The following is a 17,005-nucleotide window of genomic DNA, read 5'->3' on the forward strand; positions in this document are numbered from 1 at the left end:
TCAATAGCCCTGACACTCTTTTTCCCTTGGGAGTGGGGACCACCTTCCTGGATACCACCTTCTCTGAAAGCCTCTGCCCTGGACATAACCCCAGGAGTGAGTCAGGACCCTGGAGGTATGTCAAGTGTTTATTTTTCCCCCTCTTCCACTACTATTGATCCTAGTGCTTCTTCACTGCCTGGAGGTGACTCTGGAGTCTAGACAACTCTTCTAGAAAGCGATGGTTGGAGCTTCAATGACTTGGAGGCTGAGTGTCTATCAGTGGAGGAACAGAAGTTAGACATGAATTTTTGGCCACTGAAACTCTTCCTAACTTTTTCATTTCTACAGGAGGTGGCACTATTCTTCCAGTGACCCAAATTCTAACCTTGGGAATCATCTTTGACCCTTTCCTTTCTCACTACCACCCCCTCAAGTCCAATAACTTATCAGGTCTTACTAATTCCATGTCCTCAACATCTCTAGGATCCATCCCCCTTTCTCGACACATACTAAGACCACCTTCATCCAGGCCTTCAGCACCTCTAATTGATGCTACTGCAATAGCCTCCTCTTGGTCTCCCTCCAGTCTAGCCTCCACACAACATTTCCAAGGACGAGATCTGAACATGTCACTTCTCTGTATCAAGAAACTTTGGAGGATCCCCATTACCCTTAGAATAAAATACAAACTCCTCTGGCTTTTAAAGTCCTTTATAATTTAGTTCCTGCCTACCTTCCCATGCTAATTACATAGTAACTCCCCCCTCACTTACTTTGCAGTCAAGCTAACTTGACCTGCTTGCTCTTCTCCACATTTGTATGAATTGTCCCCCTTACCTGGAATACTCTCTCTTCTACCCTCCAACCCTTGGAACTCCTAGTTCTCTTCAAAGTTCAGCCTACTTTGATGCCTCCTTCCAACCTCTCATGATTCCTCCAGTTGCCAGCCCCCACTGACTCACTATTTCTTTTATAGATATCCTGTATGTATTTTCTAGTAGGATGTAAGCTTCTTGGGGTCACAGACTCCCCAGAGGAGATGCTGGCTGATGTATTGATGAATACCATTTGCTAAGTCAAGAAAGAGTACTGACCTGCTTCCATGAAAGGGATGGACCCACATGAATGAGATCCTACATTCATGAAGCACTTTGCCCAACAGTAGAAGAGTCAGTGGTGGAACAGAAGCTTCCCTTTCTTAGTACTCACTATTCCTTCCTTTTTCATCAAAAGGGTGGAAGTGGGGGTTTAACATCAGGTCAAAAGAGGCACTTGGCTTAGGCTCCCCATATTTAGGAATCAGCAAAGTTTCATTTGGAATGTGAGTATATTGGGGGTAGGAGGGTTTAGTCAGAGGACATTTCACCTGCTAAACTCCCCTCCCCAGTTTCACTTGTAATGTCTCCATATCCATGGAGATAGATGACTGTAATGCCAATGTGATACCCATAGCAGCTGCTATGAATATACAGATTCCTAGAGTTTGTTCACAAAATACAACAAACTCTTCTCTTCCAAGACAAAAACAAAATATCTATTTGGAACATTGCTATGCCAGAAGGCAAGATTTAGTAGGGTACTCATCACCAATCCAGGGAGCACCTACATTGCAAGAAAGTTCCACTAGACAAGTTCTTCCCTCTGCCTGTATCTCTCTCTGCCTGCTTCTCTTTCCACTCACTCTTTTTCCTCTAAGCAATATCTCCAGTCATCCTAATGAATATCTGGTCACTGGATTCAGATGGCTCTGGAGGAGAAGTGAGGCTGGTGACCTGCACATCCCTGCCTCACTCAAAACAAAGTCAAATGCAAGTCATGTCATCATTTCTCTAATGTCAACAAAGAATGAACACACACAATACATACTGTTTCCAATCCTAGAAACTTGGAAATCAGCACCTAATTGGGAAGGTGTGGGGATCCCTGTGGCCCAGAGCCTAACTGGCTTTGCACCAGGGCTCCATGTGAGGTTTACTAATGGGTGGGGAAGATCTTATATCCCATTAACCTTACAATAACACACAACCCTACTGGATTAGATTCATCCTGAATCTGAAATCATGTAAAAAGTTTGAGGGAGCAAGTGAAGAGTCCCATTCCATCTAACATAAAACAGGGAATTAGAAGGATTGGATGTAGGCAAGGAGGACTCCTGCCCACAGGGCAGAAATGATGGGGAATTATGTCAGAGGTTCCCAGATATTCTCACTAACCACCCTGCTCACCTCCTAATTCTGTGAGTCCAACTAGTGTGTGCCTGTGTCTAGGACCTTCTACCCTTTCTCCCTTCTAATCTCATCTGTCCCCAACTTGACTGAGCTCAACTCATGCATGTGACCACACACATGGCTCTACTCACTCCTATTCCTATCCCCTCCAATCATGACAATGCCAATCTGCCTTCTTTGTCTTGCCAGCAACTGAATTACTTTGGGACATGGAACTCTTACTTTAAGAAGCAGGGGACAGGCCAAGACTCCTGCTACATAGATTCATAGGATGTTAGAGCTGAGAGGGAACTTAGAACGCAGAATGTTAGACTGGAAGGGAGCTTGGAACATAGAATGTTAAAACATAGTCTTAGAGCTGCCAGTATAAAATATGTTACTCCTAAAAATTCACAAGACTGTTAGATGATAAAATGCCACAATTGGAAAAAATCACAGAAATCATGGAGCATAAACCCTCTCTTCATGGGCAAGGAACCTGATCTTCAAAGAAGAGGTCACTTAGATAGTGCCCAAGGAAGATTGAAATCCAGGTCGTCTGATTCTAAGGCACTGTGTATACTGTTCATGTTCAGTCATTTTCAATCATGTCTGGCTCTTGGTGACCCCATTTGAAGTTTTCTTGACAAAGATACCCGAGTGTTTTGCCATTTCCTTCTCCAGCTCAGTTTACAGATGAGGAAACTGAGGCAAATAGAATTAAGTGACTTGCCCAGGGTCCCACAGCTAGTAAGTGTCTGAGGCCAGGTTTAAACTCAGAAAGATGAATCTTTCTGACTTCAACTTTGAATATTATCCACTGAGCCATGTAAGGTCCACTATGTGTATCACTACAGTGCTTTCAGAGAGTACTTCCTATCCACTTTTTGAAAACCACTGATCCTGCTGTCCCTCATTTCTTTTGACTCATTCTTCCCTACCCTTAATCCACACACACATGCAAATGCTCACTCAAACAGACACAAACATAAACACTTGCACATGTACACACACAAACACATACACACACACACACACACACACACACACACACACACACACACACACACACACACACACACACACCCTTGGTAGATAACTGGGAATAGACTATCCAGATCTGGTGATCTACATGTCTGTCTATGCTGAGTGTTTACCCTCAGCCTCATCTACCACCCTCCACCTTCCCTCAGAGCCTCAACTAAGGAGAGTTGGAATTGGTACTTTACGCTTCAAAAGACAAAAGTAAAAACACTTCGAAAACAATTGCAAAATTTATTGAAGGAGGGCAGAAGGGTAGAGACCTTCCCATTGGGGGAGGGGGAGACACTTAAGGGCACTTCTTGTTTTCCAGAAAGAGGACACAGTGTGTGTCTCCCATACGCTGGTCACCAGCTCTTCAATGGGCTGCCCAGTTCAAAGTGGGAATTAAATCACAGACAGAGACTGACAGATGGGAAGGGGAAAACACCCATGCTCTGGAGCCAAGGTTCACCAGGTTTGGGCAAATGGCAATAAGGAAGGCTCTTGGGGGAAAGGTCCCTGGTTCATCTATTCATGCACTGTCTTGTTCTGAGGGTGAGTCTCTTGCCCCATACCCCATCAAGATTACCAGTTGAACCCTGGTGAGTTAGGCAGATGAGAGGAGGGGGGCAGGCATGCCAGGGAACTGGAGTGGAGGACTGATCTACAAAAATTCTGAGTCACTGAGAGCACAATAGAGAAGAAGTGAGGAAGGTTTTGGGATGGGTCCTGTGTTTGGGAAAGAAAAGATCCCAAAAGAGGAAGGGCAGATGGACCAGTACTAGGCAAATGAGCAACCCATTTCGAATGCCAAAGCATTATGATTGGTAGAGGCCAAAATCCCCATTCCCCAACCCCTCACCTCAAAAGAAGTTTTGTCTCCCCCAACTCAACAAAGGTGAACAGGTACAGGCTACACACAGAGCTCCCTCACAATCTGTTTCCTTCCTGGGCACCCACAAAAGAGAGAGAGAAGAGGCTGCCTTCCTCAGTGCGCCAGTGTATCTCCACATTAGCAGAGGCTTCATGGGCTCAGGATTTCTTTCACTTCACCCCTACATACATATATACACACAGCCATCCTGAGAACCCGCCTGGGATCTGAACCACTCCTAAACGAATAGAGTTCCCTTGAGGAAGTGAGATTGGGCAAGAGACCCTAATCATTCTGAATCATGGAATCTCTGAGCCCCAAGGTCATCTGGCCAGAGGACACCCCCCCACACACACCCATTCCTGAATATGACTCCTCCCTACAATATCCCCAGTAAGCTGGTCATTCAGACTTTGTGAAGTCCTCCAGTGGTAGGGAATCCATTCAGTATCTGGACAGCTCTAGCAGTAAGGATGTCATTTCTTAGGTAGACCTTAAATCTGTCATTCTGCAATTTCTACCCATTGCTCCTAGATCTGTCTTCTGAGGACAGGAGAAACTCTGGATAGAGGAACTTTAAATCCCTGTAATTAAGAGAACTTTGGAACAATGGCCCATAATGAGGCTAGGGAAGAATGAAGGTGTTGGTGATGGGGATGTAACAGCATTGGAGGAGCTAGCAATGGGTGCCAACCCTAAACCCTTTCCCCTTCCTCATCTCAAATCCTAGGATTGTTCCCAAATCCCTCCTATAGAGAGCTCCATCTCCCTCTCAAAGAACTATAGAGATGGGTGGACAGAGTGGACCTTTTCTACAGCCTTGCAAATAACACCAGCCTGGATTTGCCAAATGAGAGGATGGCATGTGAATTGAATCCAATTTTTTTCTCTAGGAAAGGTGGGGAGCTTCCATGACAGCCAGTTTCCAAGTTCCCTCTGTCCTCCATGAGCCTCTGCCCAGTGTGACCCACTCTTTTATTGCTACAATAACAAGATCTATGAAATAGGGGCTGATCCCCACCCTACCTCTACTCATTCTATGCTCTTTTAAGGGTTCATGAAGAAATTGGACAAATGCACGATGAACTGGTGCCATGGACTTCCTCCCTGTCCTTTCAGTGGGGAGATGCTTTGCCTCCTCTTTTCCTCTCTCCCATCTTCTCCCTATGTCTGGGGGTATGTGTTATGGAGTCCGTGCCTGTCCCATGGGGAGGGTGAGACTAAGAAAAAGGGCCCCTTGTGAAGTTGCACCCCATCCTCTCTGACCCAGTCCTGTGCTCCAGCCTCTTGGCACAAAGATCAGGATGGAGTACAGAGATAACACCACCTCTCCCCTGAGGGCCCAGGGTCAGTGGTTGGCAGTTGTCAGTCAGCTTAGTCACCCAGTCATCGACTAAGCAGCTCCAAAGAAGAAGAAAATGGTAGGGCTAGAGAGGACCTTATTGATCATCTCACCCAACATCTCCTCTTCATTTTACAGAGGTGGAAACTGAGGCACAGAGAAGGAATTGACTTGCCCAAGGCCACACAGTGAGTTAGCTTTAGGGCCAGGACTAGAACTCAGGTCTCCTGACTTCCAAGTCAGAGCTCTTTCTATGGCACTGACCTCTCCTAGGTAACTACCAGAGAATCCTAGAATGTAGAGCTGGAAGGGGTCTTAGAGATCATCTATTCCAACTGCTTTGTTTTACAGAGAAGGAAACTGAGGCCTAGGGAGGGAAATGACTTGCCCAAAATCACACAGGTAGCAAGTAGCAAAGCCAAGATTTGATCTCCCAGGACATCAGCCAGGTCAGAAAAAACTCTGGCTTAACAGGGGCCCGGGAGTTGCAGGCACACATGGGCACATGTGCTCATACACGCATACATACACATACACACACACATCAGGGGGTCAGATCCATCCTCTGCCTCCCCACTTTCCCAAACACTGGCCAGGGAATATGTCCCTGGGAGGGCAGGAGTGGAGCAGTTCTGAGAAATAAGACCCACCAGGCTTGTGATAATAAAATAAATCATCTCCAGATATGGCCAAGGCCACCCCTCCCCTACCCCATGGCCTAGATCCCAGCTCTTCGGAGAGTCCCTGGGACTGGGCAGGGCCAGGCCAGAGGCTCAAGTCCGCTTGGCATGCAGCATCTCAATAAGCAGGTTGTTGCAGGGCACCTCCCCACCCAGGTGCTTGTGGTACAGGTACTCCTCGGCCTGCATGCTGAGAGAGCGCACCTCAGCCAGGCGCAGGAGCAGCTGCCGGAACTTGTCGCCACAGTGAGGGTAATGGCACATGGTGTACTCCAGCAGGGCTGAGTTGGCCTTCTCTTGAGCATCCTTGGCCAGACCGTGATTCTCCAGGAACTTCACATCTGCAGAGAGACGGGTACGTCATCAGCATCGCCTCTTGTCCCTGTCTCTTTCAGCTCATCAATGGCCTCATCCTTACTGCTTGGCCACCCTTACCCCCATCCCTATCTTCACCACTGGCACTGACTGTCAGCTTAGCCCAGGTACCATCCTTCTCTTCTCCATCCCCACTATTAGTCAGCACAGGACAATGGAAAAAACAACAACCAATAAATCTGGAGCCAGAAGACTTGGGTTCAAACCCTTGCTCCGCTACTTGGTCTTGAATAAATCTCTTATCTTTCCTTTTCTCTGCCTCAGTTTTCTCCTCTTTAAATGTGGTATAATACAGAACCATCCCCAAAGTCGGGAAAACCTGAGTTCAAGGCTCCTCACACACACACACACACACACACACACACACACACACACACACACACAGGCTGTGTCCCCCTGGGTAAGTTATATAACCTCTCAATGCCCCAGTCAGCTTTCTAAGATTCTGAGCAGAAGGACTTCCCTCACCATGAAGCAACTTATATGACTGAAATCACAGGTCTTGCCCCTATCCTTATAAAATGATTAAAATGGACCATGTGATGTCTAAATTCCTTCCCCATCTAACAAAAAAAACAGAAAAAATGTTTTGCAAGATCAAAGGAGGGAAAGACAATTATAATTTTGGATAACATTTATGTAGAACTTACTCTGAGTCAAGTCCTTGACAATTATTATCTCATTCAACCTCCACAACAACCCTGGGAGGTAGGTGCTATTACTATCATCATTTCACAGATGAGGAAACTGAGGCAAACGGAGGTTCATTGACTTGCCCAGAGTCACACAGATAGTAAGTGTCTGTGGCTGATTTTGAACACCAGTCTTCTCCATTCCAGGCCAAGCACTGTCCATTTCAGCACCTAGATGCCTTAGTGAAAGATGACTTTTAACTAGTCAGATTAGGGAAAGTTTCATGGAGAAGGTAATATTTAAGCTGGACCTTTGGGGATCAGTAGGATTTCAACAACTATAGATGGAGAAGGATGGAATACCAGGCATGGGGGACAGAGAGAATACAGGTACAAATTCAGGAGAACATGGGAGTGTTTATGAGGGACAATGTGGCCTCAGCTGGTGAAGCATAAAATACATGGGATGAAGTTGTATTTGCTAAAGTTGGAAAAATCCTGGAGTACCTTGAATACCCAGCTAAGGAATGTAGGCTTTATTCTATAGAGAACAGAAAGCTATGGCTCATCACGTTCAAGTCTGTGCATCAGGAAAATGGATGCAGCATTCTATGAAGCATGGAATTGGAGGGGACAGCAGCAGCAATACTAGTTACCATTATTACCCTCAGGTATCAACTGCTTCCTTTTTCCCCCGCTATTTCCCTTCCTAGTGTCTGTATCCCCATCACCACTAGCTCGAGCATCTCTTTAAAGTCACCGTTAGCCCCATTCCCAGCATCTCCATGATCATCCCATTTCCATGGCCATCATCCCCGCCCCCATGGCTATTATCATAATGTTCTGATAAGGCGCCTGCTTGCTCTATGGATTGTACAGACAAGATACGTCAGCATCTGAGGTCTGGGAGTTCACAATTGGAGAGATATACATTCCTGTACAAACTGCCATGGAGAGGATTCCCAGGACCCCTAGTATTAATGTGGTATAGGGGAAATGGAAGGAGATTCAGAGTCTAAAGGGCTGGGTTTGGGTCCAGGCCCTGCCTGCTTGGACTGGTCACTTCTCCTCTCACTTCCTTGGCTTCCTCTTTGGGGATCTGCCCTCCATCTCTCTCAGGGTTGTGGTGGGGAAACACACTTCATACATCTTTAAAAGGGTGAGAAGAACATGTGTTACTATCCCTGACCGGCAGGCATTCAGTTTTCGGTAAGGAGCTCCAGTGAGAAAGATTCTTAACCATGGCCTCAGGCAGCCCATTTCACTTTTGGAAAGCTCTCATTGTAGGAAGTTTTTCTTTAAGATAAGCTAAGTTCTGCCTCCCAGTCACATAACCTCGGCTCTCTTTTTTCTACCTCAAGTCCGTGTATAGCCTTTGATTTCTTGCACACAGTGACTCTGGTTGCCCTAAGTCGTTCATTCTCTGAGCAAAAGATCCCAGCTCTACCTGTTGAAAACTTTTTCCTGATGGGCCCAGTGAAGGTGTTAGCTACTTCAGGAAGCCACTCTGATCAGCCCTCTTCTACTTGCCCCCCTCTCCCTGCCCCAGCTGAAAGAATCTCTCTCTCACCACAGATTTTACCAGAGCACTTTGTCTGGGTTGCTCCTTTGTTCCCTTCCCATCTTGGAGATAGCCCAGGACCCTGAACCAAGAGCTTGGGAAAAGCTCAGCTTATCAGCCCTGCCTCCAGCCTGACCCGCACAGCCATCACGGAGGGGAGCAAGTTCTGTGGAGAAAAGTCCCACCATGCTCTCCCGCTCAACTACTGACCAAGTGCCCCTGAAGGGCACTGCCTTTGCAGGTCTGGGCAGCCTTGCCTCCTTGGCTACTGAAGATTCATAAGAAAAAAAAGTCTTCACCACCAAAGACCTTGGCACCATCAGCAGAAATCATAAGCAGATATGATTTTATTAGTGGAAATGACAGTTAAGAGGAAGTGTTACCATCTGCTTTGCTCCAGCACCCTAAGGACTCCACGTGGGGCCTTTCCACCTGACCTGCAGCTGAATCCTCTTCAAAGTGTCATCACGATGCTTTGCACATAGGAAGAGATGAATAAATGCTTTTGCATCCATTCATCATGCTTTACCTCATATCATCCTTACTTGTGCACATGTTGCATCCTTCTTAATAGGCTGTAAACTTCTGTCTCAAAGACCATATTATTTCTTATTTAAATATTTTCAGAACCGAATATAGACCCCTTGCACATAGCAGACATTTTTAAAATGTCTTTTGAAGAACGAGTAGAAAAAGAATAAGAATTTATATAAATCCTACTGTGTGCTAAGCTCTTTTTACAAATACCATCTCATTTGATTCTACCAATAACCCTTCAAGTACTATTGTTACCCAATTTACAGTTGAGAAAACTGAGGCAAACAGCAGTTAAATGACTTGCCTGGGGTCATACGGCTAATAAGTATCTGAGGCTAGATTTGAATCCCTGTTACCTACCCAGTGTACTACCACCAGGTAGCATGATGACCTGGAACAAGCAATGAATGCATAGTCAGACGAACTGGACTTAAATTCCAGCCACATGCTTACTGCATGTGTGAGTTTTGGCAAGTCATTTGCCTGCTCTGGGCTTTAGTCCCCTCACCTGGAGGAAAAAAGGAAGACGTTGAACTAGATGACCCATAGCTAGCATTCTAGGAGTCCTTCCAGTGCTAAAATCCTATGTCCTAAAGATCTTTCCAGTTCTAGAGCCTATGACCCGTGTGTGTTCCTCTCTGCCCACATGTTTACATCCCTCCTGGTGGAGCTGAGGGCTAGGGGAAGCCAGGAAGGGAGAGGGTGTGGAGCCTGAGCCTCTCAGGTGGAATGGGCCTGGTCTGTGCCCCTCACGAAAAGCCCTAACTCTAATCCTCCTAACACTCAGGTGCGCTGAAGAGGCCCAGAGAGCTCAATGATCATGGAAACCCTGATCCTCCTGCCCTCCCACAGCGCCTGCCTAAGGCCCTTGTTGATCACAACAGCTTTTAGGGAAATTTGAGCTGGAGCAACCAGAGGCTAAGGTGCCCATGGATGCTGATCCCTATATCAACCCCCTCCCCATGTACACACACACACACACACACACACACACACACACACACACACACACACACACACACACACACACACACACACACACACAGCCTCTAGCTTACCCCTAGGGCCCAACACCACCTAAGCAAAAACAGAAGCTCTCATAGCATTAATGCTGGTACTGGGGCCCCCTCCCACCCTCAGAATTTGCTTATGATTTTGTGTTAACAAGTTAAAATTAAACTATACAATTAAATAACTATTAATCTTATTTAAAATTTAGTAATAAAATTTTAAAAATAAAAATAGAATTGGGCACATAACCTCCTGAGTCTTCAGTTTTTCTCTCCGTAAAACAATGGAATTTGAGTCAAGGGATCTAGGTCTGAATTGCTGTTCCAACACTAACAATGTAGCCTAGATTTTTTAAAAATGTTTATTTTTTTTTTTAGTTTTCAAAATTCACTTCTATAAGATCTTGAGTTTTAAATTTTCTCCCCTCTTTCCCTTCTCTCCCCAAAATAACATGCATTCTGATAAAGGCCATACATGTACAATCACATTAAACATTGCCACATTAGTCACGTGTAACCTAGATTAAGCATAAGGACAATTAGGGGGTGCAGTGGATTGAGTGCTGGGCCTGAAGTCAGGAAGACTCATTTTCCTGAGTTCAACTCTGGCCTCAGATATTTACTAGCTGTGTGACCCTGTGCAAGTCATTTCACCCTGCTTGCCTCAGTTTCCTCATTTGCAAAATGAGCTGAAGAAGGAAATGGCTAAGTACTCCAATATCTCTGCCCCCCCAAAAAAACCCAAATGGGGTCATGAAGAGTCAGACACAATTGAAAAAGTCTGAACGAAAAGCTAAGTGTAAGGAATGAGATTTGTGGGTTTCAGAACTCTCCATAAATGAGAATAAACATTATTAATATATATAATTCACTAATATATAATTTGCTATTAATATATATAAGTTAATAGTAATACATATAATATGTGTGTGTGTGTATGTGTGTGTATATATTCAGTCAGAATAAGCCTGAAGGTCTAAGTTCTTCTACTTACTGCATGACCTTGGGCAAGTCAATTCCCCTGCATGCTAATGTTTCCCAGTCAGAAAAATGAGAAGCTGAAGGAGGTAATAATGAACTTGTAGCTTGAACTGGAGTCACAGAACTTGAGTTTATATCCTGGTTCTGCTACTTACTACCTGCACGACCTTTGGCCAGTCATTTAATATCACTGAACTTCAGTTTCCTCTCTGTAAAATATGGCATTGGACTCTCAGTGGCCTCTGAGATCCCTTCCAACCCTAGAGTGATGATGATATGCTTCTCATCAATCCATGGGCTCCCTCCTGCAGGGCTTTAGTAGTGCAACTTCATGAGAGCAAGTGGCTAAGATAACCCCTCACCTGTCAAGCCCCTGCCATTGCCAAGGCTGATCCTCAGTCAATAGGTACCCAACCCATTGCCAGTGTAGACTTGAAGCCTTCTTGGCCTGCTAGAACCTGCCCAAGCTCATCTTCTGCTGGCAGAGAACACTTTGAGAACCCAGTCATCTCTGGGTCACCATGAGGCATTGAGGGTGGATATCAGTGGAGGAATGTATATGTATAATTCAGCAAGTTAGTAGTAATGGTACTTTTATATTTCCCAAGAGCAAGACATCTTTCTCTTTAACAACCCAGGTTCAAAGATACGAAAGGATTTGCTAGTGGTCATGTAGCTAGTAAATGGAGAGTCAGGACTTGAACCCAGACCTTTTGACTATAAGTCCAATGAGCCTTCCCATTAGACCCCCATCTCAGATACAGGACCAATTGCTTCCAGCTCTCCCCAGGTCCACCCCAATATCCTCATATTAGGTGGGCTTAGTGAAGCTCAATTTACCTTCTCAACCAAAATAAAACTCCTAAGCAGCTCAAGGGAAATTTCCAGTGCTTCTTCTGTATTTCCAAAAACCAAATGTCACCCTTCTTCCCAGGTAACCTGGCACTATGGACTCAAGTTAGGGTCATAAGACGTGGGTTCAAGTTTCAGCTCACTTGCTACTTAAAAAGACAAATCACTCTGTCTCTGAAGCACAATTCTCTCTGTAGTAAGGTAGTAAAATGGAGATTTTACTGATTTAACCAAGCTGAGGCTTGGTTAGTTGGACAGATAACTGACCTCAGAGTCAGGGATGTGGGATATGTTGAAGGCCAGATATTTGCTGTGTGACCTTGGACAAGTCACTTAACCCCTGAATGTCCCCAGTTAACTCTATAAGATTATTATTTTAAAGCAGCTACATGTCTGCACTGGTAGAAATCATTACCTTACCCCATTAATGTAGGGAACTTCTGTCTATACTAATGAAATCACTAGTCCAAACATATCAAAGTCTCTTTCTTCTTTAACATAGTGCCTCAAGGAAAAAGTGAGATGAACTTTTAGATCAGAAATGTGATGTTCTACTGACTGAGGGCTCTCCTCTTCTCCCTCCTCCTTCTCTTTCTCATCTTCCTCTTTTCCTTCTCCTTCTCTCTTCTTTCTCTTCCCATTATCCATTCTAGACTTAGCACGAAGGTGTGATTTCAGGGGAGGAGGGTATTTAAACCTGACAGGACCTCATCCTCCATAGCCCTCCTCAACAGCCTCACTGTAGTGTGGAGGTGACCTGGGCTTTGGAAGGCTCTACCATCAGAGTAGAAGCTCTGAGAGGGCACCTCCCACACCCATCCTCTACTTTGTACTCCCACAGCCACTACCCTAATTCAGTCTCAAAGCCATCCCATACCTACACTGTTGCAACGGCCTCCCAATTGGTCTGCCTGTTCCAATTCATTTTACACACAGCTGCCGAAGTGATTTCCCTAAAATACAGGTCACTCCCCTATTTATTAAACTCCAAATTACTCCCTATGAGGATCAAATATAAACTTATCTGTTTAGGCTTCAATCTTCCTTTCCAAAATTAGTACATACAACTGTATCTCCTTCGTATACTCTACAATCCAGCCCACCTTGCCTTACTGTTCCTCATACACAGTACTCATTTTCCATTTCCATGCCTGGAATGTATTCCTTCTTCAGCTCTCATCCTTAAAATCCCTAGTTTCCTCCAAAGCTCAGTTCAAACCCCACTTCCTACATTGTTCCGATTCCCCTAGGAACTAGTGTCTCCTCTCTATTAGCTTGAATTTTTGTTTCTGTACACACACACACACACACACACACACACACACACACACACACACACACACACACACATACACACACACACACACATTTTGTCTTCTATGATGGAATGTAAGCTCCTCCTGGGCAGTAACTGTTTAATTTGCCTCCATCCACCCTCATCCTTTCACTCCCAGGGCTTTATTGCTCCTGATTGCCTCAGGGAATAATAAATTTCCTCAAGATCCTCTAGGTCAGGCTGATGCTGCTATGAGCCCTGGGGGGGGATGCCCCTCTGGGGAGGCACCTCGACTCAAACAGATCTGCTAACTCTGACCCTTCTACGGGTCAACAGCCTTCTCTGACTGTGTGGCCTTGGAAGAAAGGAAGAAAACAAACGTTTATTAAGCAACTACTATGGGCCAGGCATGGGGTTAAGTGCTTTACAAATATGACCTTATTTGATCCTCACAATCCTGGGAGGCCTGGCACCTTGGAGGAGCTGAATTGATTCTAGATCAGTTGGTTGGTAGGTTCTACAAAACTGGAAAGATCCCAACTGACAATCAGAGACAGGCCATATGTCTGCTTTGGGATGACCAGCCTCGCTAAGAAGGAAAAGGGTCATTACAAAGTTGGGCACCAGCATAACAAATTTCACAGCACCAGAAATTCTTGGAACACCTGCCAAATTACAGAGGGGTCGAAATCTGAGATGGTGGAAAGCATGCCCACACTGATCATGCATCAAGCTTTGAAGTATTGGTGTAACATGCAATTTTACAGTATACAAATTATTACAGCAATTTAATATAAATATCATAGAATTATATGAATAATTGAGTATTACAGAAATGTTAATTAACAATGTTCTTGACTCTGCTACTTACAACCTGTATAGCTTTGGACAAGTTCCTTCCCCTCCCTGGACCTTAGTTTCCTCATTTTCCAAATGAGAAGTTGGAGTTAAATGATCTCCAAAGTCCCTTCTCACTCTTAATTGAATACTGCCAGTATGATAATCACATACATTTCTGTAATGCTTGAAAATTTTCAGGGAACTTTGCTCACAACTCTTTGACAAAAGAAGAAACCTGGTCATACAGCAGGTTTATATCAGAGCCAGGATTCAAATCTCAGTTTGAAAAAGCCTGGCTTTTTTTTTTTTCTGCCCTGCTGCCACCCATAAGTCCACTCTCTCACTTTACATAGGAAATATCAAAGGCTTGGGGACATGGCTTGCTCAAGGTCACACAACAAGTCAGCAGCAGAGGCCATATTCGAACCCAGGCCCTTTAACTTCAGCTTCATCTTCTCCATGTCCCAAGTACCTGTCTGAAGTCCAGAGAGTGGGAAAGATTGGCCTAAGGTAGCTAGGTATCACAGCAGAGAGACCACAGGGCCTGAATTCAAGAAGACGAGTTCAAATCTAGCCTCGGATACTCATTAGCTGTGTGACCCAGCACAAGTAACTCAACCTTTGTCTGCCTCAACTTCCTCAACTGTAAAATGGGGATGATAGCGCCTGCCTCCCAGGGTTGCTGTGAGGATCAAATAAGGTAATGTTTGTAAAGCATTGAGCCACACGCCTGACACATAAACGTTGCTTAATAAATGTTTGTTTTCCTCCTTTCTTCCAAGGTCACATAGAGAAAGCTGTTGGCCTTTAGAGGTGCCCAGGGATAGAAGGTGTATTAGAGTTGGGGTGCCTCCCCCAGGGCTCATTGAAACCAGCCTGACCTAGAGGATTTGGAGGAAATTTACTGCTCCCTGAAAAAAGTGGGAAGCAAGCAGGAGAACAAAGCTGGGAGGTGAAAGCAGGATTGGGAAGAGGCAGTTTGGGCTGTAGGAGTCGGGAACTGTGGTTCACTCGCTAGCACTCCCTAACCCTAAGAGCTTAGACCAAGTTCCTCTCTCTAGGACTAGAGTCCTCCTACTTACAATGAGTGGAAGCTGTGCCCTCTCAGATGGGCTCTGGGGTCTCTTCCAGCTCTCAAGTGCAAACATGCTAATTGTTTACATTCCCCAGTTGGGGAAGACCAACTCCTGAAGTCAGGAGAAGGAAGCCTTTCCCTCCTTCACAACCTCCAGTTGATGGCCCAAGAGGGACCACTGTATCATATATCTGAGCTGGAAAGGACCCAAAGGCCATAGAATCCAATTCCCCAAGTCCTTCAAGGAAGGAGGGGGAAACTGAGGCACAAGGAGGTAAAGTGATTGGTCCAAGCTTATACAGGTAGTAAATATCAGGAGCAGAACTGGAACTCAGGTCCTAGGACTTCAGAATCAATGCTCTTTCTACTATGTTATGAGGCAGTAGGACTCATTTATCTTCTCCATCCCCCCACCAATAACATACACAAAAGGAGATATGAGCTGGTAGAGCATTCAGAGCTGAGTGTCCATTCCCCTGGGGTCATCCATCATCCCAGGGTCAGGAAGAGGCCTGAGAGCAAATCCTTTCCTATTCTGCGTCCAGTTAGGGGAGAGCACAGGTGGGGACTACTTAGGCCCACCACAGCTAAGTGAGACAGGTAACAAACACCCTGCCGGGCAGAGGGCAGGGGAAATGAGCCACGCCAAGCCTTCCCACGTGGGGCTCCTTCATTCATGGTCAGGTTTTAGAGCAGGAAGATATGGGATGATCAGCCTAGCTGAGAATAAAGAGAGGCATTACAAAGTTGGGCAGGGCAGAGCTTCTATGGCCACTTCAACTCCACTCCTGAACCCCTGAAATAGAGCATCAAGTCAGAGTCTTTGATCATCAGAGCTTGAAGTAATCTTAGGACACAGTGTTAGAGCTAAAAGGGACCTTATAATATAGAATATTGAAGCTGAGAGTGACCATAGAATATAAAATTATAGAATATTACAACTGGATAGGGTATGAGAAACTGGAAGGTTACAGCTGGAAGAACATACAATGACTTCCAAAAGTAAAGACAATAGCTGCCCAAAAAGCCAGATAAATACACAGGAATAAGAAAAGGTCATGGAAACAAATGGCAATTTTGTTACCACCTTGTGAAACTTATTTTGGCTTTAAAAAAAATCTGTAAAAAACAAGCTTATAGTTACATGTACAATCATTTACACTTACTCTTTTTGTTTGGTAATAGTCTGTTTTTGTTTTTCTTATGTTAGTTCTTATTTATATAATATGTATACTTATCGATGGAAGTCAACATAGTAATAATAAAAAGTTAGCCTGTGAGAGAAACCACACAATGTCTGAGCTAAACCAAAGAATGCTAGAAAATCGAATATAGAACACCAGAGACAGAAGGGACCTTAGAGCAGTCAGAACAGAGAATCTTGGTGCCCCAGAGGCCCTCAGAGGCTGTGTAGCCTAAGCCTTCCCCGAAGCATGAATCCCCTTCTCAACAATTCTACCAAGGGTTGTTTGTGCAGCCTCAGCCTGAACCTCTGACTTATGTAACGTCTACTCAGTGGTCTTAGTTCTGCCCTCTCTGGGGGTCAAGAGAACAAATCTGCCCCCTTTTCCACAGATCAGCCCTTGCAGTACTTGAAGAGACATAGAGCACATCCTCCACCTATCCCTTTATTCTTTATTCTAGGTGAAATAGCATCCTAATACCATGCTTTTGGTCCACAGACTCATAGATCAAATGGTCTGCCCACAAAGGCAAGAGGTGGGCACCATTCACGCCTTTCCCTGGCAGGACCATGTT

At 45.0% G+C, this 17,005-nt stretch overlaps 1 protein-coding gene across 2 annotated transcripts in view; it reads right to left on the bottom strand.

The window, feature by feature from the left end:
- Window positions 1-3,450: 3,450 nt before the first annotated feature.
- Window positions 3,451-17,005, bottom strand: part of NR5A1 (nuclear receptor subfamily 5 group A member 1) — a 48,443-nt gene continuing 34,888 nt past the window's right edge. For both annotated transcript variants that reach the window (XM_072631884.1, XM_072631885.1), the window contains exon 7: window positions 3,451-6,449. In XM_072631884.1, the coding sequence (XP_072487985.1) occupies window positions 6,202-6,449 (248 nt within the window). In that variant the 3' untranslated portion in view covers window positions 3,451-6,201. The remainder of the gene's footprint in view (window positions 6,450-17,005) is intronic.

The sequence above is a fragment of the Notamacropus eugenii genome, chromosome 1 (assembly GCF_028372415.1).
Source record: "Notamacropus eugenii isolate mMacEug1 chromosome 1, mMacEug1.pri_v2, whole genome shotgun sequence".
In the NCBI taxonomy this organism is placed as follows: Eukaryota; Metazoa; Chordata; class Mammalia; order Diprotodontia; family Macropodidae; genus Notamacropus; species Notamacropus eugenii.